Raw genomic sequence first — 26,067 nt, 5'->3', positions numbered from 1 at the left:
AGCGACTGGGGAGCCGCCCTCTCAACGCTTCCCCTTTGATTGGACTCGGCACCCTCCTCCTCGCAGCCGCGACCACGTTAGTCAGCCATTTTATTCAGCCGTTACTCGAAACACCACCTTCGGCTCTGTGCATGCAGAGAAGAACAAAACAAACATCCGACCCCAGAGCTCAAGCAGTCAAGGCAAATACGCCCTGATAATTACTTAAAACACAAAACCCGAGCTTTGTTGAAGCTATGGCCGCGGGATGTTTCGCTTTCCCCGAAAGCGGGAAGAAGCGGGGCCAGCTCCCCGCCCGTGGTGCCGAGCCTGCCCCCAGCGGAGGGCCCCCCTGCGACCCAGCCCCGCGCTCCCCTCGGCGTCACCCTGCGCTGTCCGCAACCGACAGGCGAGCGGGCGGGGCCCAACGGCCGCCGGCAGACGGTTTACTCCGTCACCGCGCGGCGGGGGCGGAGAGCAGGGGCGCTCATCACCACCCCCGCGCCAGCGGCCGCAGCCAATCAGCGGCGGAAGACGCCCCCTCCTCCCCCGAGCGCCCCGCCCCCGGCGCGGATCCGCCCGCTGCGGCGACCAGCTCCGGAGGCTGTCGGGCTGCCTCGCCTCGCCGCGCTGCCGCCGCCGCCGCTCCGCCATGTGGCTGCTGGCCGCTTGGGTGCTGCTCAGCGCCGTGGGCGCCGGTGAGTTCTCGCTGCCCTCATTCTCTCTCCCTCGTCGTCCCGACCCCTGCGGCTGGGGCCGCGGCAGCCGGGTCCGAGACACCTTCCGCCCACCCCCCGCCTCCAACGAGTTCTTGGTGCAGGCGCCCCGCCAGCCCCGGAAGTAGCCCCGGCGAGGCCCCGGGGGCGGGAGGGGGATGTGTGGGTGTGAGGGAAGGAGGGCAGAGCCGCCTCCCCTGGCCCGCGCAGCCGTTGGGCGCGCGGGTGTCGCCCTGGCGGCGGGGGGAGACGGGCCGTGAGGCGGCCGGTCCCGTGGGGCGAGCGGCGTGGCGCGGCGCGGCGCGGCACCTGCCCACCCTGCCGCCGCGGCTGCGGGGAGCTGCGGCTCCCTCCGCTCGGCGTGGAGGCTCGCATCGCCCCTGCCCGGAGCTCCCGGCTGTCGCTGGTGGCCGCCGGGCAGCGACGGTGGCAGCAGGCGTGTGTGGGACTGCGGTCTCCTTAGCTGTAGCTCGCCATCCGTTGGCGGGGCGTGCCTCCCGCCCCACGCCTTACCGCTTCCCTCGTCCTTCCCGGGTTTGGGGGTGGGTTGCTTGCAGAAGTTGCGGGGAAGAGGAGGGACACCGTGACCAGCGCAAAGCTCCTCGTCTTCTTGTGCTGGTAGCATTAGGGCGGCTTGGCTTAATGTGCTTTCTTGAAGAAATAACGGTGATCAAACTGGTCGTCTGCTGTACAGTTTCTGGAGTTGATGGCATTTCTTGATCTTAAAGTTTGGGTGTCATTGATGTGTAAATGACATCTCGCAGTCTAACTTCTTGTTTTTCTGTGCCTCGAGAAGAAACTCGGGAGGGGGGAGAGTTAAAAAATTGCAACACTTTCACCGAGATGCAAATGCTAGATTGTTCTTCTGTCAGTAAGCAGCACATCTAAACCTGCATGTTTAAAGCTAGTATCTAAATTAATGTCTGGGTTCCTGAGTTAGCAGTAGACTGGCTTAAATGCTGAGTGCCCTAGCATGTTTTGTAGTCAGTGAGAAATGCAGGTGTCCATCAGGTGCAACTACCAAGCTTAGCCAATTTTGACATAACGTGCAGTAATCCCGAATTTGCACTGCATATGTCATTTGAAATAACCTTTCTGTGGCAGTTTCACAACTGCGTATTGTTTAGAAGCAGCCCCCCAAAACTGCTTAGTGTAAGGATCTAAAATTACCATCTTTATGTGACACCTCTAAGTTGATAATCCATGAGAAAGTTTGAGGCTAGGAGCCCGCCTAGTAGTCCACTGCCTGCAGGATTTGGGAGCTGTTGCTGAAGGATTCTGATGACTTCCTCATACCACAAGAATGTCACTTTTTGTCGGAAGCGAACGTCGGAAGTTTATAGGGGAAATATCACCTGTCGTAAGCAGGTCAGGTTCCCGTTAGTGAGATGGCAGCCATGCAACCCTTTCTGCTAAAGCAGTCGGATTTGCAGAGGACAAAACCGGCAAGTATTTGTTTGTGTGCTTCTGCTGGTGCCTGTCTGCAGCCTGCTCGTTCGTTATTTCCCCAGCACTCTGCTGGTGGAGCAGTTCACATGAGTACTTCTTAATTGGCTTCAGGCAAAATATGCCAGCTCTCATAGACTACACAACAGCAAACCAGTGGAATCAGTAATTTACAGCTCCCTGCCGTTCTGTGCTGATATTAGGGAGAAAATTGTGATCAATTTGTTTTAATTCCTTCAAGATGGTTGTTTTTTATTTGCTTTGGTAAATATTTGGAAGTATAGTTGCTTCCTTGAGTTGAAAATCACCTTTCTTCTCAGTGATGGAGCCAGCAGAGAATAATTTTTCCTACAAAGTAGAAATGTGCTAGCTCTAAAGGAGAAGAAAAAAAAAGAACAAAAAACAAAACCCAACAACCCCACACTCAAAACCTTTTATCGTGAAGTAGTGTTAAAATAAAACAGATGTGAAAATTATTTCAGGAAGAACCACTGAAGCACTACAGCTTTTAATTGTGTGCATTTATTTTTCATTAGTGCATAGTTTGGGGTTTGGGTACAGTTTCCTTTTGTTCTGCTTTTGTTACTTTTATTTTTTGAGATACAGTTTAAAAAATGCAACACAAGGAGTGAACCGGAGAGTAACTCTTCATTGTTAAGTGCTGTCATGCATAATCCATATTTAGTCAGTTTGTTATAAGCTTTTGATATTCAGCAGTAATCCAGTGACTTGTGTGAGAGTATTAAATCAATGTTTCAAGGATCAGTGCTTTTTAAATTTGATCGGAGACTGTTGCTTTGAAAAAACTGAGCTGCTGCAAATAGTGACACAACTTTTATTAATTTTTTTCCCCCCTTTTTTTTTTCTCCTCCCTTTCCTGTAACTGAATTTAGTCATCAAATGCATATCACAATTCTGAGCTGGTTTAGGCATGTGAATACCAGTAGTTCCTCTGAAGTCACTGGAGGTACACCAGTTTGTAAGTCTGTGTGCTTACAGTATTAGGGGTTGTGTTCTTGTTTTACAGTACGTATCTTTTCGCATATTTGGTTTTATCAGGTGGATATAGTCAAGCATGTTGAATGATTAATGCCACTGGGACTTTGGGGAGCAATGAATATTAGGACAGCTATTAAACTAAGTTACAGTTTCATTCAAATGAGGAAAAATAGAGAAAATACAGGATTCAAAGCCTTCATATTTTGCAGTCAAGTTAGTTTAATTAACCTAATTTAAACACTGATTAATTTAAATACTGATGTTACAATTTTTGGTATTCTCAAGAACTGATGAATGGATCTTCATTTCAGATAGAATCTTGGCACAGGATTTAGGTCTTTCTTGAAACAGTGGTCAGTCAGTACTACTGTTTTTGAACTGTGGTGCAATGTGGGAGAGAAGTGATAAAAAACAGCAGTGAACATAATCCTATGTGAATGCTGCATTAAATGCTATTGTTAGTAGCATTAATCACAACGATTTAATACAGGACATTTGTTGCTACAAATTCTCCGTTTTCAATTCTATTGTGTATAGACTCAAATACTAAGTAAGTAATAATCTTATTTAATATATGGTATTGTGTGTGCTCCTCCTCCATTGGAAAGGAAAAGAGAATTTGCAAGAAACGATCTAAACCTATGGGCTTTTGGCTCCACCTTCAGAGATAAGAAGGAACAAATGACAAACCTTTGTTGACTAAGCTGCCTTGCCTGCCTTCTCTCAGAAGTGTAAAAGTAGAATTTTTTTTCCCCCCTGTCCTTAACTAAATGTAAAGGATGCTTGTGTGGAGCTGATGCCTGGACCTCTGTTTTTAGATACCTGTGTGATCAGTGGCAAAAATTTGAACATCAGTGGGACAACCTGTGGTTAATGTTATGAGTATGCTTTGCAGAAACCAGGCCTTAATGCAGTATTTCTGTGTATGGCATTTTAGGAGAAGTGTCCAAGTAAGTGGCAGCCCAAAGTTTTATTACTTTTTTTTAAAATTTATGATAGGTTATGTTACCTATACATTAAATGAATGTGAGAACAGCTAAGTCTGTGTAGAGGGGCTGGGGCAGAATTATAAGAATGCCTTTTTTCCTTCTTTTGTTGCTCCCTTAAAGCATGGTTCTCTTTTTGTGGTTTCGCAGGAGAATTTGTTCTGTTTTCCCAAGTCATGTGTTGCAATTCTTTTTTCTTTCTTCTTTTTTGCATTAAGAAATAATTCTGAATGTGTCAATTTTCATTTTTCTTTATAGGTTCTGCCCAGTTGACATTTAGCATCACAGATGTTGTTGAAAAATCTGACTGTAATAAAACTGTGATTTTACCTTGCTGTGTGACCAATCTAAAGGAGAACAATACAAAGGTCATGTTTGTTAGGTGGAAAAAACAAGGAAAAGTAATTTTTTCTTTTGATGGAGCAAGACGGCAGTTTTTCAGAGATCCAGTGGTTAAATCAGCTAACTTCGTATCTGAGAAGGATTTACCCAAGGGTATGGCCTCTATAATGCTTAACAGTGCAGAAGCAGATGTTGGAAATTACAGTTGTGAAGTAACAGAATCAAACAGAGAAGGAGAAGTAAAAGTTGAACTTAGAAGCTACTCAGGTGAGTTGCCTGCCATTGTTTTAGAACCTGTTGGGAAAGAAAACAAGCAAAATCTTATGGGAAAGAGAAAAATAATGAATATGACAATGTATTACTTTAAATGGAAAATACAGAAAATGTAGCACCCAGGACTTCTAACTTGAATGCTAATATGAGTTATTTTGGATTAAGTTATAGGGGAGTGCTTCTGTGGGAAAGATCCGAACACATTTTTTCATTCTATAATAATGTCTGAAGATCACTTGTCTAATGTAGTAAAATCTATGCTTTCCCACATCTTCTAGATTATATAGTTGGTGATATTTTCAGCACGCTCATGTTATTGCATTACATACTGAAACATATTCCTAGTGTCTTTGTAATACTGAGATATATACGTCCATTACAATGGCTTTTCTTTGAAGAATTGCATTTTGCAATCTTTGCTATGCTGGAAAAATTACAGATAGAGCTAATAGAAATTCTGTATGAGAGCTCTAAAACTTGATCTGAAAGTATGCAGTTTTCCAGTGAGGTTGAAAATGCTACTACTAGATGGTAACTTGTTATGGTTGCCTAGCATTAAATGTCATCTTCAGAAGGCAATGTTAAACTAAAGTAATGGTGACTAAGTGATGAAATTCTCATTTAGTGAGCCATTTTACCTTATCTTGTCAGACGCAGCCCATGCACTCTAGCACCTCAGCTATTGAATAATGGGATCTGCTGTACATGTGCAGTGTGTCTAGTATTCTGCAGAAGTGATGGTGTCACCAAACATATATGTGTATTGTTTATCTGTTCTGCACAGGAGACTGGGCTTCTTGCTTCTGGAAAGTTGCTCAGAAGCACTGAGTATGTTACATATGTGTAGTGTGTGGAGTCTTACCTGTGCACTGTAGAATTGTCCTAGGATGTTTTTGCTATTAATTTTTGCATTTGTCATTAAAATATTTATGAAGCTCAAACAGATGTTACTTGTGTCTTGCTGCAAACATCTGTGTAATTCACAGTTGGGTCTAATTATTGAGTTAACCATATAGACTGCAAAACAAATGTGATCCTGAAATGGATTGAGAGGGGCACAGCCACTGAAAGAGTGAGGATGCTACAAAATAACTCAGTTCTTAGAACACTGCAAAAACAGGGGAAGAGGTATAGGCAATTTCCTTCCTCTTACAACTTCTTCCTCACTCAACCTTTTTGGACTGTTTTTGCTATTCAGTGTTAAGCTCTAGAAGAGGAGACAAGGCTTGAGGATGTAGTAGAATCAAGTCCCATTTGCAAGTTTTATTGTTTTATTTTTACTTTCTCTTTGTTTAGAATTTTGAAAGCCATGTAAAGACTACAAAGCAGGAAACTGATGTAATTTTTCTAATCTCATTTTCTAGTTGCCAGCTGTGGCGAGGAAAGTACCCCAACACCAAAGGAAAAATGTGGTTGGTGAAGAATTCATAGTTGCGAGGTCACATTAGGTTTAAGAGTATATGCTAGAAAATGTAAAACTTAGTCTTATGTTTGAGGATTTAGCTGAAGGTAAAACAGTCACTTGTTCTCTCTTTAAATTCTTCTGCATAATTTTTGTTTGTTTGTTCCTTAGTGTTCTAGAGAGACTCTTGAGATAATAAGCTAATAGAGGAAAGTGTAGCAAGTGAGTTTTGAAAAGGGTTAGTGAATAATGGAAATCCTGTAGCAGTCTTCACTCTGATTTCTGAGCAATTAATTCATGCTGTTACTACTAATATGTTCCAATTGATGCTTTTACAAAGATAGCCTTATGAGAGCCAACTGTTCTCCATCTCCCTTTACAGAATTCCTGGATTCACATAGGAAGTGCGTAGCAGAGTGAGCAAGACTTCTATGCTAATGCCCCTGTCTTTGGGCACACTCTTCCTGATCGGTTATCCTCACAGGAGAGTGACCGTAAAGTTTCTCCTTTCTCTTTTCCCGTTCTTCTCTTTTCCCGTTCTTCTCTTTTCCCGTTCTTCTCTTTTCCCGTTCTTCTCTTTTCCCGTTCTTCTCTTTTCCCGTTCTTCTCTTTTCCCGTTCTTCTCTTTTCCCGTTCTTCTCTTTTCCCGTTCTTCTCTTTTCCCGTTCTTCTCTTTTCCCGTTCTTCTCTTTTCCCGTTCTTCTCTTTTCCCGTTCTTCTCTTTTCCCGTTCTTCTCTTTTCCCCTCCCCTCCAATGTCTGGAAGTCTCTCTTGTTAGTTTGGAACTGACTTCCTTATATTGGCTCTCAAAATAATACTTTTTGCCAGGAGTTTAGTTTATTGCGATGAAGCACCAGAGTAAGGGAAATGTATTACCAGGAAAATGTGTTCATCTGTTCTTATTTGCGTGTTGCATGTACCAGCGTATTGCAAGCATTTCCATACAGTAAGTGCTTTTAGACTTTGAGACTGGACCATATGTGGTTCCAAGTTGCATGCTGAAGTCCTAGCAGATACCAGGCTTCATGGCTGCTTTTTTTCTATTTGTAATACCTGGTAGTGTCATCTGGAAAAGCTACAGAGGAAATTAAACTGCTTTTCAGTCTCTCCTTGCAGATACTGTGACTTGTTAATGAACTGAAAGTTACATCAAACACCATTGCTGGGATTTGCCTGTAGGATTTGGCTAATCCAGAGAATGGCAACTGTGCATTGAAGTTACTGTTTGATATTAGTTGCTTTTTTGAAAATGCAAATGAAGCAAAAAGCCTTCCTTTAAACAATCCATTAAATTAGGCTTCTTTTGGTGATAAGGAAGTTGGCAGATATTCCTCCATTTCTCTGCCTGTAGTATATTTTGTGATTGCCTTGTATTTATGTTGTAACCACAGTATCTTCTTCTGTGACCTCTTGCGGGGGGAGGGGAGAAGGAAGAGAGGAATTTGTGAACTTAAAACTGTCCTCAAGGTATTTACTTGGCATTGAAAGTTGTGAGTTATTGCTACTTAATTCCATGTTTCTGGAGCTGCAGATAGAGCTTTTAAATATGGAGAGTAAATGCAAAGAGTATGCATCTCGATGAAGATTAGAAATTTCTTTGGAAGCAAACATGCAGGCAGAGGAACGGTGGCAAGTCTAATGTAAGAAATGGAGACTTTGGATTCCACTGAGTGAGTCTAAATGAAGTTATGAGCAGAGATGCAAGAATCAACTGCATTTTCTAGTTCAGTGGAGATATTTTCAGAATTTTATGTTGGAAGGTGGCTTACACAGTCGTACAGCACGAGTGACTGAACAGCCTGAGGCATCCAAGATGCAGGGGGAAAAAAGCTAAATGGATGATGGTGGGAAGAGCTAAAGGAAAATGTGTGATTTCTGAAATTAACAAAGTAGTGTTTCCTTCTCACTTAGGTTAGCTCCTGTATTCCTTATCACACATCTGGATTTCTTCAGGAATTAACAGCAGTTGGAGGTAGAGTAGAGTAGCTGGGGAAGCATCAAATTGGACTTTTCAGATCTTGCCCAGCTTCCCTGCTTAGCCTAAATACTCAATTTTTCTGATCTACTGTGCTGTTTGTAGTTCCACAAGCTAACTAGCTTGTACTGCCAGGCAATAGTATAAGCATATCCTCTGCTGCAGTGGTGGTTAAGATCTCCAGTTTGGAAAATGTTAGGGTAACTAGAAATACTGAAAAAATAGGTTGTCACCCACAAGATCAGAGTGAAAAATACATAGGTAGAAGTCATAGCTTTCTTAGCCTATTATGACTCTTAATGCTAACTATTACATACAGTACTGAGCAATCTAGAGCATAAGGAGCAAAAAGGAGCAATAAATGTAAAGCTAATAACCTCAGTTTTTGTTTTCTCCCTCCCATTTTTCTTTGTTTATTCTCTAGGATCATGGTTTCTTCTAGTGGAAAGGGCTATCATCATAGCGTTGCTGCTGTTAGTTATTATTTTGTGTTTGGCTCAGATAAGTGTTATTGGTAAGTATTGACTCTTTAATTCTTTGCAATTATTGATTTGTTCTAAAATCATTTGCTTGCATAAAGGCATCCGTGTAAGATGAAAGATGGTGCTTACATCTAAAAGATGTCTGGTAGAATTAATGCAGATAATACACAGAGGGGTGGTATGTCTGCTTTGTCACATACCATGGTGTTTGATTTGCTTTGGAATCCTCTCCTGATCATCCACAATGTGTTATTTACATTGATTTCTGGGCTTTCTTTTGGCGTGAATCAGCTAACACCATGAGAAAGTTAACTTTATACAGTTCTCAAGATAGTTCCTAATAAGCACTGTTACAGGCTCGGTCAATAAGAGCACACCAAGCTACACTCTTTTGTGCTACATAGCCTTCCATTTCCTTTTCAGTGAGCCTTTCACTCTGTCAGGACGTATAACATGTTTTTAGCATCAGGCTACGAAAACACTAGCCTGGCATGGCATCTGCAGAGTTTAGGACCTTTGAACTGAAAACAAACGTGACCTCATAAAAAAGATAAGTGTTTTGGGGCCTCAGTGTGCCACACGGTGCCCCAGTCATGCAGTGTGGACGCAGGCACTGTGTTGAAGGGGGTCTAGCCCTAAGCAGTGGGATCTGGGCCACTGCTCTATTTGCTTGGAGGCTGGGGTTTGCTTCTTGGGCTTAAGATTTTTAGCAGCTGTATGCCTTTGTAGACAAAGGTATGATGTGCAGCCTAAAGGGTCTGTGTTTAGAGCTAGTCTGCCACGTGATGTTTCTGTTGCCAGTACTGTTGCAAATGATGAGCTTTTTTGCATGTGTGTGATTTTTATGGGGTATAATTGATAATGTCTACTGTCATTGGTTAGAACAAGGAAGCTTTTCTTCACTGTTGGTTTACCATGACAATGAATCATTAAAACAGAAACATGTTTCATTTTATGATCATAAAATCAGTATTAGCAAAAGATGGTGCTCTCTTAATGTAAAATTGTTCATTAGTCTCTTAGCACTGGCTGAGTTATAATTTAACACTGGCATCAATGATTTTGTTAAATGTTTTTAGAGGCAGTACATTCACCAGTGTCAGACATCCTTAGATGTTCTTTATACACTGGTGTCCAACATGTGTGCAGTGTAGAGTATGCTTTATGTCCTAGTCCTTCAGATGGTTCCCTGTGGTACAATTTGTTACATCAGTCTTTGAGTTTTTTTCAGCCTTTTTCAATTTGTAGACTTCTAAAAAATAAAAAAATACATATTTCTGCTTAGAGTCAAGTCCATAAGAAATGGAAAGAAATCACACTCAGGGTGATTTATAGTAATCACATACATACTCAGCCATCTAGATATAATTTCCTTTATTACCTTTTCATGAACCTCTGAAAGTGGTATGTGACTTTTCAAAGGCCCATCCATGGTCAGAGGTTGACAACTAATACATATATATATGTGTGTGTGTATATATATATAAAATTATTTTATTTCCATAGTGTTAGATTCCTGATTTTCATTATTGTTTATAATGGTTTAGGAGTCTCTGAATTTGTTCTGATATGTTCAAGAATTGTCATTGCCTTTTCCATTCGTAGCAGAACTTTAACATTTTTAGCGTTTTGATGGGAAAGTAATAATTGTCCCAAAATAAGCATGGAAACATCCATGGAGAAGCACTGTTGAGCCTGCTTGGATTTTATTGCATCTGTGCACTTTATTGTGAGGTCTGTCACCTCTGTGGGGAAAAGTAATTGTGCTACCTCTAACTTAATAAATGTGGGTGTACTTACTGTTTGGTTTTGTTGTTTGTTTTTTTTTTTCCCTTTAATTTGCACTGGTTTAGTTAACCTGTGAATCCAGCAATGCTACAGTATACCTTTAAATAATTTGTTAAACTGGGTTTGATTTTTCTATGTGACGCTTGGGAATGTATGTTTTCTTGGTTTTGTGTTTTATGGGGGGGTTGGTTTGGGGTTTTTTTTTGTTGTTGGTTGGTTGGTTTGGGGTTGGATTATTTGGGTTTTTTTGCTTACAGGATTGGCTTTTAGAATTTAAGTATAGCATATCCATTACTTATTTTTGCCTTTGTCTTGCTTTCCTTATTTAGTGTATTTATAATACGAAAAAATGTGAATTTCCAGTACAGATATGCGGGAAGTTTTTTCTATTACTACCATTCCAAATAAGTTTTTGGTTTGAATGACGGTAGTACTTGGGAGTATGACTGGAGTCCTGCTGTGTTAGACATTGTGAATATAATGAAAGATAGAGTTTTAATTACAAGAGAGAGTATTCTGTAACCCTTCCATAGATAATAGATACTATTAAACATTTTGTCATATGTAGCCTCTAGAATATTTACTGTAGATTGATGATTTTTTTGTGTGTGTGCTAATGCAGTGCATGTAAGTGGGATTTTAAATTCTGTGTGTGCTCCTTGTTTTTCTTTTTGAAGTTACTTAGAGTATTTGTTTGTTCTCTGTGATTACCAATTTCAACATATACCAAGATTGTTGGTATGTTAGTTGTCAAGCTTGGAGGAAGAGCTGCCTTTTTTTGTGTCTTAGTTTTAGCAGTGTGTAAGGCAGAAACAAACACGGCTTATTATGATGTGGTATTTGTACTGTTGTTTCTTTTCCAAAGACTACTAAAGTGCTGCTGCTTTGAAACCCTCCACTGGAATCAACCATTTCTGAGATGGCAGCTATTTAGCAGTGCAGTTTTACTGAAAATTAGTCTTGTCTATGGCATCTGAACATGTAGGTCATCCCATATCTACTAATCCTCAAAGCATTCTGGTGAGATGGGAACATCACCTGGTTCCCTTGGGGACGGAGGTGATACGTCTGAGCTCGCACAGTGTCACAGGGAAGAGAATTAAACCTGGAGTTTCTAAATACCTGTCTGACACTCACCTGAGTAACAAATTCACTGTAACATTATTTAAATGTCAGTTCATCTACTTGAATTAACCTGTAGCATGTCCCAAGGTTATGATGATAATATATCACCTGGATTGTATAGAAGGTGGAATTAAGAATTTGACTAAAACACTGAGTGTCAGGTTTCTTTTATCTGCGTAAGCCATATTAACCATATCAAACAATGAAAACAAATTAAATCTTGGTAATATTTATAGTTCTACTTTTTTAGGAGTTTGTTTCTTTTAGGGCAACAGTCCTAATCATAAAATCTGTGTATTTTAGTGAGAGAATCTGCATGTCTGATTGTTTTCCTCTCTGTCTCTCTTTGTTTTGTCTTTAAGCATTAAAATATGAAATTGTACCTCAGAAGAAGATGGGCATTATTGTAGCAGGCATCATCTTCACAGTTGCTGCTGTTGTAGGCACTGTTCTTTTTGTCCAAGGTAAGTGTATTAAAATTGCCTTCCTAGGTTAAGGGAATAAGAGCACAAATTAATCTCTTCCATGCAGTAGTATGGAAGTTAGTACCACCTATTAATTGCAATCTACTAATTTTAAAATAAAAAAAAAAAAATTATAGAATAACAACAAAAACAACATTGTGGTTTTCAGGCCCTCAAATGATCATAGGGAGATACAGACTCCAAATCTATTTCTATTTTCCGTCCCCTTACCTTGGGTGAATAGTAGGGGCTAGGAAGTGACTTCTGGTGCTTCAGTGGGATTTTTTTTATGGATTCTAAAAACTTGATGATATTATTGATTTACATTCGTTACTTTGTGCTTTTTTCCAATCAAGGATTTCTTTTTTACTAATTTCCATACACAAATGTTTGCAGATGGCTATACTGCACAGAATCAAGTTGGTCTTGCCCTAATTGTAGTCCCTGCTGTGATTTTGGTACCGCTTCAATACTTTATGTTTGGAATTGGTGAGTATTTATTTATTCACTAGCTCAAGAACATACCAATAGCAAAACTGAGCTCCCTCCCCCCCTCACATAATCTACATACTATTTTCATTTTTATAAATAGGTGCTACGATAGCATGCTGGGTTCCTGACCTTGCTAGTATCTCAAAACATTTAAACTGTGTGTGTTTGGCTAAGTTGCTTCAGGGAAGAAGTATAAGTTACCTGCCTGAAAAATGAGATTTAGGGTAGGACACCTGAGTGATTCCTGCTCTTCCTTCCTGGGTCTTGGGACTGGGATGAATAGCTAACTCTCAGAATGTATGAAAATTCATTTTTTTCTACTTATGGTTTATTTATAATTTTATTTTTATATACATATATATATGTGTGTGTGTACACATACAAGAGCCCTGAGTGACTTGCAGTGATTTGTGAGTTTTGTTATCACACTGGCTGGCTGAGCTTGGAATTTAGGATAATCTGATTTCTATCTTTATATGAATGACCTCTTTTGTATCTCTTTAGTTAATCTTTAAAAATTACAATTTTGTTTCTCTTTCTGTCTCTCCCAGTTTTCGATAGTCTACCACAAGCAACATTTGTGCTGATAGGTTTGCAAGTTCTTGGTTATGTAATTGCTGTGGTTGGTTTTGCATTGTGTGTCTCAGGTAAGCAATTTGTCTTGTGTAAAAGTGTCTTTTTACTTTTGTCTATACCTGATGTTTGTTTGTAACACTAAAATGCTGTGAAAATGGCTTCACTACGTTGAGTGTTAGCAAGTAACTTCTGTAAATGTACTTTAGGACTACTGTGTTAACGCTCTCTTATCTGGTGAAAGAAGAATAGCCCAAAGGCAATATTACCTATATCAGTTTCATTAGTATGACTCTATCTAGCATGACTGCATGCTATGAGCAGTTGCTTAAAAAAAAAAAAGTTAATTGTTTTAATTTTGCAACAGTTAGTGCCCTAAAGAGTCACCTAAAAACAATGTTGACCTTTATTACTGTTATTCTTACTGAGGCCTAGGGTACTTAGAAACTAAACTAGAGTCATAATAATTTTCTCATGTTCAATGAATAAATCAGAAATTCCTTGTTAATCTCTACTTGTATGCGACTGATAACTGAGTTGCTGGCAAACAAATACCATTGAAACAGCTTAAGAAGGCAGATGCAGAGACAGTAAACTTGGAAGCATTCTTGGACTGTTTCAAGTCTGGTTGTGGCTGGCATTCTGTTTCAGCACTGGAAAACAGTCCCTGTTGTAAAGGAACACCAACTAACCACGGCACACAGCGATACCCCTAATCCCTGCCTCTAACCCTCCCTTTGTCCCCTGCCTGCCTTTCCCTCCACCCACCAGAAAACTCCACAGCAGAGAAAAGGATGAATTTAGGACTAGGCATCCTTGGCAGTATATTTAGTAGTAGAATACATACTTGTGTTCATTGGAAGCACTTTATATCCCTGGTTTATTGTTTCTTAGAGACATTCTTCATTTTAATCATTTATTTGGTTGGGGATTTAAGAAAAACTATTTCTCCTTGAAGTGGTTTCTAAAAGTTTGTCTAATCTGAGTGAAATGATAGTCCTTTCAGTGGAGTTGTGATTTGAGTTTTATGCTTATTGTTTAGTATTTACAGAGGTGTTTGTAGGGGGCACCTAAGTGTTGTCAAATATAATAGTAAACTGATGGGAGATTTCTGGTAAAACATTAATCCTCTAGACTAATACAAAGTGGCAGATGTTTTTATTATGCTCTCAAATGGAAAGTCTCCCTAGTTTTTCAGGGTGACCTTTTCACAGGTCAGATAAGGTAGATGTTATCTGTGTCTCTGGGAGTTTAGCTCAATGACCCTTTAAGTGTCAGTTGAGCTCGCAGGTAGTTACAATGACTTCCAAGACCCTGGAAACAATGATCAGAGAACAAGGAGTTTCTGTAGTGAACTATGGTTAGGTTGGAATAGCCTGTTCCTGCTCCATGATATCCCTGTAAACATGGAGCATTCCTGTTATCTGTGGTGGATTTGTCTCAGAACTACCCTCATATTCTGCTCCCTTCCTCCCCTTTTTTTACCTTTTTTACCCTGTTTTATCAGTAACAATATTGTATTCTGTAATATAATGCAATTATAGTTCAAAACAATTGGGATTGAGATGTCAGTTTAAGTTTAAAATACAGTTAATGAAAGAATGTTGTCAATTGCAGTGAATGACAGTAGAATAGCTAAACTGTAGTAAAATAGTACAGCTAAGCAGGATAAATCAGTAAATGCCTCTATCATGAAAGAATGTATACAGGAAAAGAAAGATGCAGAAGTATTTCTGGGATAGCTTTGAAAGAGAAATTAATCACATCTGTTTTTATCAGGCGCATGTATTTTAGTTTTCAGTTATACGTGAAAATAAAAGTTTATGCTTTTACTTGGGTCAGATGATACAGTTTCTTGTATCGTGTTTTTAACAGCCTGTCCTCCGTTACATGGGTCTGTTGTGATTGCTGGCTTAGCTATTCTGGCTATTGCAAATTTGCTTAGTCTGACTTACGTGTTTATTATGGGTAAGTAGCACCTATATTCTGCATTATTTTTTTAGCACTTAAATATTCAGAAGAGCAATTTTCTCTATGGTACTTTTCAGAGGTAGACATATCTCATTTGAACATAAGGTGTGATTTCACAATTACATAGTTAAAAAAATTACTGAAAAATTGTCTGTATATATTGGCTTTGTTTCATAGAGACTCTGGGGAGTCTTGAGTAAAGAAATTTACAGCTTATAATAAACTGTCTTGAGATCAACACAGGTTTCTTAAGAGTGTTTCAGCTGTAGAACAGATGTTGCTGTTTAAGCTCTGCGTTTACACAGCTGGCTAGCTGAAGCTTAGAACAAAGAGAGCAAAAGGATTTCAAGGATTCAGTAGAGTGGGTTATGGGATGGTGCAGACAAAAGCTTATCAGAATATGAATTTAAAGAAGCAAAATCTGACTAGTGATTCCTACTGGTTAGAGGTAGGTTAAAATAAGAGCAATTTAAATGCACACCTTTCGTTTTAGTGAATCCTGTTTTTTCTTATGCTTAATTTTAAAAGCCAGGAGCAAAGAATAGCAATGCTTTGTTTCAGAAACTGGTTTGTTCACCAGATCTCAAAAAGATGAGAGATTTAAAGGTATAAAAGCCAGTCAGGCCTGCTAAATAAGCAAAAAACCACAGCAGTGCTGTGTGATTGGAATATTGTGCAGACATCTAAGCTGGCACACCACAGCATAACATATTATGTGGACTTTACAGCTTGGGTCTGAGAGCAGAGAGACTTTATTTCTTTCAAGATGTGCATGAAGCCTCTTCAGACAGCTTGTTAGTTTGGACGCAGAGCCATGCAATTGAGGATATACTCCTTCCAGGCTCAAGCTGACGTGTATACAGTCAGCGCAGTCCCTAGTCTGCACTGAATTAGGCAGTCTTCCAGGTTTAGTATGTGCACACCATGTGTGGGCATGGTCAGAAATAATAGACCCTGAGACAGGGAGGATTTCCATTAAAGAAGAAATTAAGGCAGAATGCCTAATATTTGATACATGTGATAGATGAAGACAAGTCAAAAATGCGACAGAGGTGAAGCAAGCCTTTTAACAACGATAAAAGTAATTTTTACTGACTTTGGGCTACTCTTATGTACAACTTTGATGCTGTGTGCTAATGGCCTGCATAAATATTGCATTTGTAGTTTGATTATGCTGGCTGAAGAAGTCAAATGTGACTGCTGGGGTAGATTCCAGCACACCAAAATAAGCACAAAGAATAGCGTGTAGCGTAATTTGTTTATAGAGCTAAATGCATGTGAGGCAATTCCCAGACTGTACGTGGTAAGATTATGCAGATCCTAAACAAGAGGAGTGCTTAGAGGCTTTAAGTATTCGCAGATCATAATATTCAGTAGTTTTGGTAGGGGAAGCTTCAATTTTGTGTGTTGCTACTCTGTTCCAAGTTTTATGAGTACATATTTTTACTTGGTTGATCATGACATTTATTCATCTGCCTGGTCACTTTTTTGTAATTATTTTAGGTTCCAGAATGAAAGAGCATCCTCGTCCAGGGGTAAGCTTAAAATTAATAAATTTGGGGTGACTAGATGGCTCAGGGGATTGTAGTGAGATACTGAACCTTTCTTCACTAGTTCGAATTCAGACCAGGTTGGTAGCAAGCAAAAGTTCTGGCTGTGTAACAGATGTCTAATGTTGAGTGAGTTGGTGGTCTTCATTGTCCCTATTGAGTGTGTCTATAGTACTGTAATTGCCACCCTTACCTAACAGCTGCTCCTGACTGTTGCACCCAAATGGAGTTTCAGGGCCTGTCACAGGTGGTGGATGTGAAGGAAAGTTGGGTTTTCTTTTACAATACACTCTTTCACATGAATTTATAAAGACCTTTTGCTCACCTTAATGAAAATGCTTTTTCATTAAGGTGTGTGCAGAATACCGTTGAATTTTTTCATCTAGGTGGCTTATAACAGAGACTTTGAGGTTTTTTCCCTATGGTCTTTTACACCAGAACCCTTTAATATTCTCTTGAATTCCCAGCTATACGACTGCTATAGCCTTGATCTCTTTTTCTTTTCTTATTTTTCTATAATGCCCCCTAATGTGATGAGACCATTTGAAAACATAGTGTCTGTCTTTAGGTCACACAGAACAAATGGAAGAGCACTTCATTTTTTTAAAAGGTTTTCCAGTTAGTTTTTTTGAATTCTAGAGTAATCATTCCTAAAACAGTAATTTTCGTAGACTTCTGCAGTGCTTTCTAGTGATCCATGAATGTGAACTGCCCGATTTCTGGAGTTTTGCAGAAGCAAGTAAAGAGGCGCAACTGTAAAAGACCAGTAAAATTTCCTTGTAGCAGGGGAGCATGGCAAATGCTAAGTCATCCCATTTCTTGGCTGGCAGCCATCATTTGAGACACATTTCCAGGTCTCCTCTTCAGTCTACAGACTGAGACCCAGCTGTTGAAGAAAGATGGTTTCTAACAGTGGGGCAGGAGAGCTGACCGCAGTTAGGACAACAGAGGTTTCTTTTTTTCCTTTGCTTTTTCTCATCCATTTTAATTTTAAGCAATAGTATTTCAGAGGATTGGTCTCTTACTTATGTAAAGAATGTAAGTGCACAGAGTTTTAAAAAAAAAATTTAAAGAAAAAGAGGAAGTTCACAAAGTTCATTATGTTATAAAAATGAGCTGAGAAATGTATTACAGATACGCTTCTTTGAAAACACAGTTTTGCTTTATCTAGCATGCTCATGTTTACTTGTAGAATGGAAGCAAACAGGGCAAGAGGAGGTTTTTTTTTAAAACTTAGTTTTTGGTTGTAAATAAGCTTTGAAATAGAAACCAACACGTTAAATAACATCCTTTGTGGAACTTCATCCTCTTTATGAGCTGTTCTCTTCACAAGGTGGTTTTACACTGCAGCAAGGATTTGACAAATAAACAAATAGCCACAATTATGTAGTAGTGAACGCCATGTTACTCTGAGTTTGAGACAGCAATGAAATCAAAAGAAACTTTTAAAACTTAGAGGTCACTGGAAATCTCAGCCACTAAAAATACGGTTTTTGCAGGTGCAGTTAGTGGAGAGTCAGATACAGAGGAATTCAGGTGACAATAATTTGTGCCCATGAACTTATGGAAGTTACAGAAAGACCTAGTGGAAAATCAAGTGTGTTAATATGTTGCTCATTTCCATCAAGGGCTGTTCAGCATATATTGCTGTACTTTGAGGCAATAAATAGGTGTGAAATAATTTTGAAAAGACACTTTGATTCTGTGTAATCTAAAGACTGTGGAAAACTTAGTGCCTAATTTTGACACTGAGGCACACTTATAAAATGACGCTTGACACTTTCTTGAGTCTGAGGGGGAAAAGGTGCGTATTGTGAAATCTGCCATCTTAACCAATTACTGATATATTTTTTTAACGCTTCCGTAGATTGCTTGTGTTGTTTCTGATGATTGTCTACCAGACTAAATGCACAACTGTGGTGTATTTCCTTCTGAGGAGATTACACTTGATTGCTTGGCTACTATTTTTTTTTTTTAGTCGTGCTTTTTTATTACTAACCATTGATCAAATCACAGAAATAATCAGTTAGGTTTTAGAGCTTAAAAGTAGTATCTGCATGCCTTTTGCTGCCACCTAGAGGTATTTCATCGGAGGAAAAATTTACAGTGTGGAAAAAATAATCCGGAGAATGCAGTTATTGACTGATTTAATTTTTTTCAGAACTGTAGTCATTAATTGTATTAATGTTCAGCTTTCTTCATTTTTGTAGAATCATTACTTACTGTATATGTCAATTAGAGTAATTTAACTGTGGCGAGCCAAAAGAAAACATGAAGGCTTTTTATACATATATATATTTTTAAATGTTTTGCAGAAAGCTGTAGAAGAACCACTAAATGGTAGGTGATATTCAAGGCTTATCTTCTAATTAAGGGATTAATTATGGAAAAAAGTAAAAAAATAAATGTAGTTCTCAATACAACAGCACTGAGATATCAGATTGGTATGCCAATTTATGTGGCTCTGAGACAGTAAGACTTTGATCCATTGATGAAATTATGCCTGCAGCTCCAGACTCCTTGTTCTACTCTACTGTGCTTGCTAGCCAGTGCCATTGCTTGACTGTTTTAGGACAAATTAATATTTCAGGATATTATATCCACCCTCTTCACTTTGCAAAAAGTCCAACTTTTAAGAGGAAAAGAGGGACAAGTCTTGAAAGCTGATGTTAATTCTTCTTCATGAGCATTTGTCCTGGTGGAATACTTATGATGATAGCAAAATCTGTCCTTGTCACTGTGTTCTTTCAATATTTCTTTGGGTTGGGGAAACTCTTACCATGGGAAGCTCTGATAGCGCTTAAGATGGGGAAAGTTTATGGTGAGAAAGGGATAACTCTGATTTTTTTTTTTTAATTGCTATTCTGTTTACTAATTGGCATGCTGAGTAGTAGCAAGTTCTAACCCGAATTTTAGAATTAATCTGAATATTAGGTATGAAGCATTTCTTGCTGTTAAGCTCATTACTAATCCATTTGCTTGGCTTTTAAAGATGCAAAAGGAGTGATGTTAGAATGATGGTAAGTCCAAATATATCTCCAGATATTTATTCTAATTAACATGTATTTGGGGATTTTGATGTTTAGAGTTACCCAGTGCTAATATGAAACTCGGAGGACAGGTTTCAGTGCAGGTGCTGTTCTTAGTCGAATAATATTTCATTGAAAAGAGAGAATACATATTTTCTGTATCATACATAGGGGAAGAATGTGTATTTCTAAACAGTGAAGAGGAGGAGTCAGAGGGGACTATTAAATAGTATGTTTCTGATCAAATGTGGAAGGTCAAATAGTTTGTGTGCTTCCTTTATGCTTATATAGTATGTAAGATGCATGGACTGTTTAATTGGTGGTGGGTTGTTGTATTTGTTTTTTTGAGGTGGAGTTGTTTTGTTGTTAATATAACTAAGCCTTCTCTACGTATTTAATTGGTGATCTCCCATTAAAGTTCACAGGAAGGTGGTTTAAAAGTAGACTTTCTCTCCCCCTCCCCCCCTTCAGATGTTATTTAAATTCTCTGGGTTTTGTTAGATTGTTTGTATTCCAGTCAGATTTCACTCAATTATTTTTCACAGTCAGATAGTAGTGTTTAAAAACAAACAGAACTGAAACACATCTTAATAACGTTTAAGAAGTGCTTAAATAAGTTCAACTTATTTTTGACAAACCCGGATTTTGAACTTTAAGATCTAAAGGTGCACTGTGGCTTCTGCCCCTTTGTTATGCTTGATGTTTAAAGGTCTACTAGATATTGTAAAGAAAGATGTATGTTGCAGTGTCCTGGCCTAACTTAAGATTTCTTCCTGTTTGAAATGTCCTCAATGCTGGGATTAGTCCTTTCTAATTTTATAACGGCCTGTAAGATTGCAACACTGACTGCATGTAAATAGACTCCTCCTAATATATAATAATTATGAAATGAGAGAGATAATAATAATATATATAATATATAATAATAATAATGAAATGAGATAGACTGTATTAACTTGGTGCAAAATTCCCAAACTGGTACCTAAAGCAGGTGGCCAAGTTTGCAAAGATTCTTGGTTCCTGCAGCTTGTATCCATAAGCAGAGTAACAGAGTTTGCCTGGCCAGATTGCTGTCTCATTGAAGAGCTTAAATTTTAGATTAGATGCTCAGGTTTGAAAATGAAAACAGTCTTTTACTGATTCTTTTCTATTCAGAAGCTGTACTTCCTTTTCATGGGAGTAGGATAAAAGAGCAGTTGTTGATGCTATTGGTACTTCTGTTTCTTCCTGGAAACTGAGCATGCTTTTCATGAGGTATCACTACACCCTTAGCCTAGTACTCCTGCATCAAAATACAACACTTTGCTAGTCAAGATAAAGAGTAAGGTCACTCTAAATCTGTTAATTTACTTGAAATATTTTTATATTGTGCCACTTCTAGAAGGCATGAATTGACACTGTGACAGTAAATGAGGTACTAGTTAGCCCTAGTTGGAAAAAGGTGTATCAGTTGATTTTACAAACAGGCTTCCTTACAAATACCATGTACTGCTACGTTTATGTTACTTACGACTACTACGTGATTCATCCAGATATGCCAGATAGGATTATTTTCTAAACCAATAGCAATACAAGCACTTTTGCAGTACAAAGGACAACTGCATTGGTGTCTCTTAAATGCATTGATAAAATGTATACCAGTTAGTGTAATCTGAAGTAGGAGGAGTGGAAGGTAGGTCCTGCTTCAGAAGTGGCTATTGCTTGTTCTTCGTGGCAGTGGTTTGAGATCAGGAAGCAAATAGATATTTGCCAGTCTATTGCATTCCAAACTGACCAGAAAGGAGATAAGGATGGGATCAATATGGTTACCACATACTGCTGAAGAACAAGGTAGAGTTTTGCTTGGAGATACAATTTTAAATAACTTGACTGTTTCTTCTTGGGTCTCATTTAAGCTTATAAAAACCTGCCTCCTCTTCTAGTGCTGAGGTGGAGCTTCCAAAAGCACTGAAATTGCTAATTATCCATTTCACTTTGACTTTTAGGGTAGGGTTAGAAGTCTGTCTGCTTTTTCTGGCTTGAAAGATGGCTCTTAAAAATAGCAGGTTTTAGAGATTGAAGGCAAGGGCTCTGACATGCAAGCTGGAGGGAGGAACCTTTTGAACTGTACCTTCTTTCTACCTTAATCTTCCCTTGAAAGTTCACACACACAAGGGGGGATGAGTCAGATGCTGAAGCACGCTAGCTTACAAAATGGCATGTGAAAGTAGACCAGCATTAGGAGTAAAGACAGGACAGGTCAGACAGCTAAGGCTGGGAGCCGCTGCAGCTTATTGCAATTCATGAGTTGGAGCTCCAAGACAGTGACCACTTCTCTGTTGTGGAGAGGCTGAAACATCACTTGCTGTTAGTACCACTCTTTTCCATTATTGAAGTGCTAAGCATGCTTTCAACGTTTGAAATAAAAAGAAGTCTTTTTTTTAAGTTGCAACTTGGGTAGGCAGCACAAAATGTTGCTGCTTTTCCTGAACAATCTTTTCTTTCATTTTTTTTTTAATTCCCAGAACTGCAGAGCGATGTGATGTGTGAAAAGTACACCGCTGTTGATACACCGTGGCCTTGAAGATGCACTACTCAAAGAGAAGAAATTCAGGAAACTAAGTTGCTTTGCATGTGTGGCAAAAGTGCTTTTGACATAAATGATGTAATTTTATAGTCACAGCAGCTGTAGCGAGGAACATGGGTGTTTGCCCACATGTGATCTTTATTTTCTTTTGTTATTGTATATATGGTATGGTTGAGGGTGAGAATACAAAAAGCACTGTTTGCCCCCTACAGGGTCTCCCTGCAGTAATCCTTAGTGGTATTATTTTCACAAACTGTCTTTAGTCACTGCTTTGATACTGGGCCTGCTCAGCCCAAAGATTGCAATACCATTTAGACTATTGTTTTCTTTATTAGTGTGCATGAGCAAGGTATGGTCATATGTCTATGATGCAAGCAGGAAGTAGAGATTGTACAAATACTTCTTTTCTGACATTCAGCAAAACTTTTATAAAAAAAATAAATGCTTATACACAAAGTTGCGTAAGTACAAAGTTTACTCCCACCTCTCCTTAAGTTATTAACAGAGTTCTCCTAATTCCACAAAACAGTACTGTTCCTCTCCATGGGCAGTAGTCATGTATGCTCTGGTGGCTGATATTTTAGTCCAGTGAGAGAGCTCTTTGTGCCTCTTCCGTATTCTTTGATGAGAAACTGCTCAGCTGTTGGAGCCTAATTCAGCACTGGAATTATGGAGCACAGCAGCTAGTAATTTTCATGCTGAATGTGGTTCGTGTGTGTGTTCATGTTGTGCAGTGTGTGGTACTGGAAGCAATTTCAGGCTTTCCTAACTCAGTGAATTTGTAAAACTCATTGATGCTTCATAAAAACAGGAGTTGTCCTATTTAATGTATTTTTGACAGTGTGTTAAAAATCTGTTTTCTTGAATGGAAAAAGGAGCTATTTCATTTCTGACCCGAGTTTGTGATGCTGCCATTACATCGCAAATACATAAACCAGAAAATAAGTAGGAGGAGCCGACAAGAAGTGAGGAGGCTCAGTTTCTGTATATATGTGAGTGGTACAGGTAAAAATAAATTTTCTAGGACTTGCACATGAGATTTTACTACGTTTTGTAACTGTTTTGAGAGTTGTTCCAATATAGTTGGCTTTTCTTGGACTTTATGTATACTTTGTAGAAATCTTGACACTGTCTCCTGTTCGTACTATGGTACTATATTTCAAAGCACACATGGTTTTCTCCTTCTAACAATTTAAAACTTTGTTTGGAAAGCTGTTGCCAAACAGTAATGTAATAAAATCCATGTTTTTAAAGATTCTGAGTAATTTAGCAAGTCTCAGAGTTGGATGCTATAAACTAAGGTTCATACCCGTGTTGTGGTGCATGTCACAGAGATTCAGGTCTCTGCATGTTGGGCTCCAAGTCTTGATGCAGACACCTTGCATCAAGAATTCAACAAAATGAATTTGAGGGTTCTGATTTTACGGTATTTACTCTCATGAACAGTCATTTTGCTAGGGCTGCAGGACTGAACTGCTTAAAGCAACCCATGGTCCAGCCCTCACTAAAATCGGTGGAACTGGCCACAGTGAAGAGGGTTATTCATGTGATAAAACATTTAAGAAGCACGTATGGTTTACACTTACTTTCATACCTTCAAGTTTGTCAGTGGGAGTATTCATATAAGATTTGAGCTCCCTATATATGAATGTTTTGATACAGGTTTTTCCATAATCACAGCAATATCTACCTAAAGATGGGAGATTACTCTCCATTAACAATTCAGTGTGAGAATTTACCTGATTAAGTACCATGCAGGGCTCCCTATTTATAACTAGTGATTCCCTCTGGCAATTTGAAAGCTGAGGAGTTGAGGAATAAAAACCAAACCCACTGGAATTCTGTTGAGGTATTCTGCCTTATAAAAACCATTATGTATAGTAGCTTTATGTTAACTTCTGTAAACCAAACTGCAGTAGAACCTGTTTGTGTCACTGTGGAATGAGGCCGAGCTGTTACTGCATTGCTGAAACATGAGGAGCTAGGTGACCATATACAGGCTGCAGAATCAATTGCCCCAGAAATGGGAGAAACCCACCAATCTGTTGTTGTGTTAAGGGCTCTGCTCTGCATTTCTTGTGGGTACAAATTTAAAAGCAAGAGTTGAAAAAGTCACTGATACATCCATCCCTTTCCCACCAGTAATTTAAAACCAAAGTTGTTCGTAACTGTATGCTTCCATTTGTGTGTGTACATATGTGTGTATATACAAATATATAGGCATTTTAAATATCTATAGATCTATAGTCTTTACCCAAGAAAATGTTTTTATTTATGAAATATGAAACAATTTTGTAAATATTGTGCTAATATACTTAAAAAATAAAGTAATTTTAAGTTGTTTTTGTGAGATATTTTCTTGTTGCTATCACATTGAGCTTCTGTAACTGCTTCCGTAAATTCATAGTCATAGCTCCTCTTCTCCCTGCCTTTACACCCTCTCTCCCCCCAGATTACTCATTGGATAGGCAAGAATGTTCTCTCTGTTACTTAGGCTGCTGCAGATGGTTTTGGTTGGAAGATTGTTGTGGGCTTATCCATGGCCCCACCCTTTGAGGTGCTCCAGGCTGTGCTCATGCACAGCCACTGATGCTTCAAGGTGTACCTGCTGCAGCATGGACTTACGCACAGCCACAGATGCTTCAGGGTGTACCTTCTCCAGCGTGGACTTGTCCTTGGGCCGCAGTCCCTTCGGAGGTATACCTGCTGCGGCACAGACATAACCACGGCCACAGACGCTTCGAGATGTACCTGCGGTGGCGTGGGCTTATCCGTGGGCACAGATGCTTTGGGGTGTCCTGCTCCCACATGGACTCATCCACAGATCACAGTCCCTTGGACTCGAGTTCACACCGGAGTTCCAGCCCGTCCAGTACAGCAACACAGAAACAGCGATGCCCTGGCCATCTGCCAGCCCAGGCACATGGCCACTGCTGTTATCAGAATGTTCCCAGGCACAGCAGAGTCAGAATAGCAGCAGCACGGCAAGCAGCGAAAGCAAAAAGCAGCCACTAACGAGCACTAGTCTCTAATATACAGTAAGGCATGCAAGCCCCCTGGTGAGCACAGGAGCCTGTCAATTAATAGCTAAACAGCAAAAAGAGCTATAAATTCTAGCACATTCCAGTTAAACCTGTTGTTATCTCGAACTCTTTGAGCCCCACGTTGGGCGCCAAAAATGACTGTCGTGGTTTAACTCTGGCCAGGAACTAAGCCCCAGCCAGCTGCTTCCCCCCCCCCCCGATGGGATGGGGGAGAGAATCGGAAAAGTGAGAAAACTGGTGGGTTGAGGTAGATAAAGACAGTTTAATAAGTAAAGCAAGAGCTGTGCACACAAGCAAAGCAAACCAAGGAATTAATTCACTACTTCCCATGGGCAGGCAGGTGTTCAGCCACCTCCAGGAAAGCAGGGCTCCGTCATGTGTGACTTGGGAAGACAAACACCATCACTCTGAACATCCCCCCTTCCTCCTCCTTCCCCCAGCTTTATATGCTGAGCATGATGTCATATGGTATGGAATAGCCCTTAGGTCAGTTGGGGTCAGCTGTCCCAGCTGTGTCCCCTCCCAGCTTCTTGTGCACCCCCAGCCTACTCATGGGCAGGCCAGCCTGAGAAGCGGAAAAGCCCTTGACTCTGTGTAAGCACTGCTCAGAGGTAACTGAAACATCCCTGTGTTATCAACACTGTTTCCAGAGCAAATCCAAAACAGAGCCCCATACTAGCTACTGTGAAGAAAATTAACTCTGTCCCAGCCAAAACCAGCACAGAGATCTTGGTGTTTCTCTTGAAAAAGGTCATCCAGTTGGGGAAGAAGTTATGTAGATTACCCTGTAACAACTTGAATTGGGCTGACCAACTTCAGCCATGAAATGATGTCACCAGAATATGCTGTGGGAGGAAATAACGGG

At 39.7% G+C, this 26,067-nt stretch overlaps 1 protein-coding gene across 4 annotated transcripts; it reads left to right on the top strand.

The window, feature by feature from the left end:
- The first annotated feature begins 523 nt into the window (after nucleotides 1–523).
- On the top strand, nucleotides 524–24,500 carry CD47 (CD47 molecule). 4 transcript variants are annotated; one of them, XM_072884606.1, is made up of 12 exons: nucleotides 524–677; nucleotides 4,385–4,735; nucleotides 6,106–6,153; nucleotides 8,543–8,632; nucleotides 11,876–11,977; nucleotides 12,374–12,466; nucleotides 13,021–13,116; nucleotides 14,918–15,010; nucleotides 16,517–16,548; nucleotides 18,879–18,903; nucleotides 19,556–19,583; nucleotides 22,097–24,500. In XM_072884606.1, exons 1-11 carry the CDS (start codon nucleotides 632–634, stop codon nucleotides 19,579–19,581), a joined length of 1,002 nt encoding a protein of 333 aa, XP_072740707.1. In that variant the 5' UTR covers nucleotides 524–631; the 3' UTR covers nucleotides 19,582–19,583; nucleotides 22,097–24,500. The 4 variants fall into 4 exon arrangements, with proteins under 4 accessions (XP_072740707.1, XP_072740700.1, XP_072740714.1 ...); XM_072884599.1 differs by lacking the exon at nucleotides 19,556–19,583; XM_072884613.1 differs by lacking the exons at nucleotides 6,106–6,153; nucleotides 19,556–19,583.
- The last annotated feature ends 1,567 nt before the right edge of the window (nucleotides 24,501–26,067 follow it).

Source organism: Ciconia boyciana, chromosome 1 (genome assembly GCF_034638445.1).
Source record: "Ciconia boyciana chromosome 1, ASM3463844v1, whole genome shotgun sequence".
In the NCBI taxonomy this organism is placed as follows: domain Eukaryota; kingdom Metazoa; phylum Chordata; class Aves; order Ciconiiformes; family Ciconiidae; genus Ciconia; species Ciconia boyciana.
Note: the sequence above shows the minus strand (reverse complement) of the source record. Positions and strands in the feature narration are given on the sequence as shown.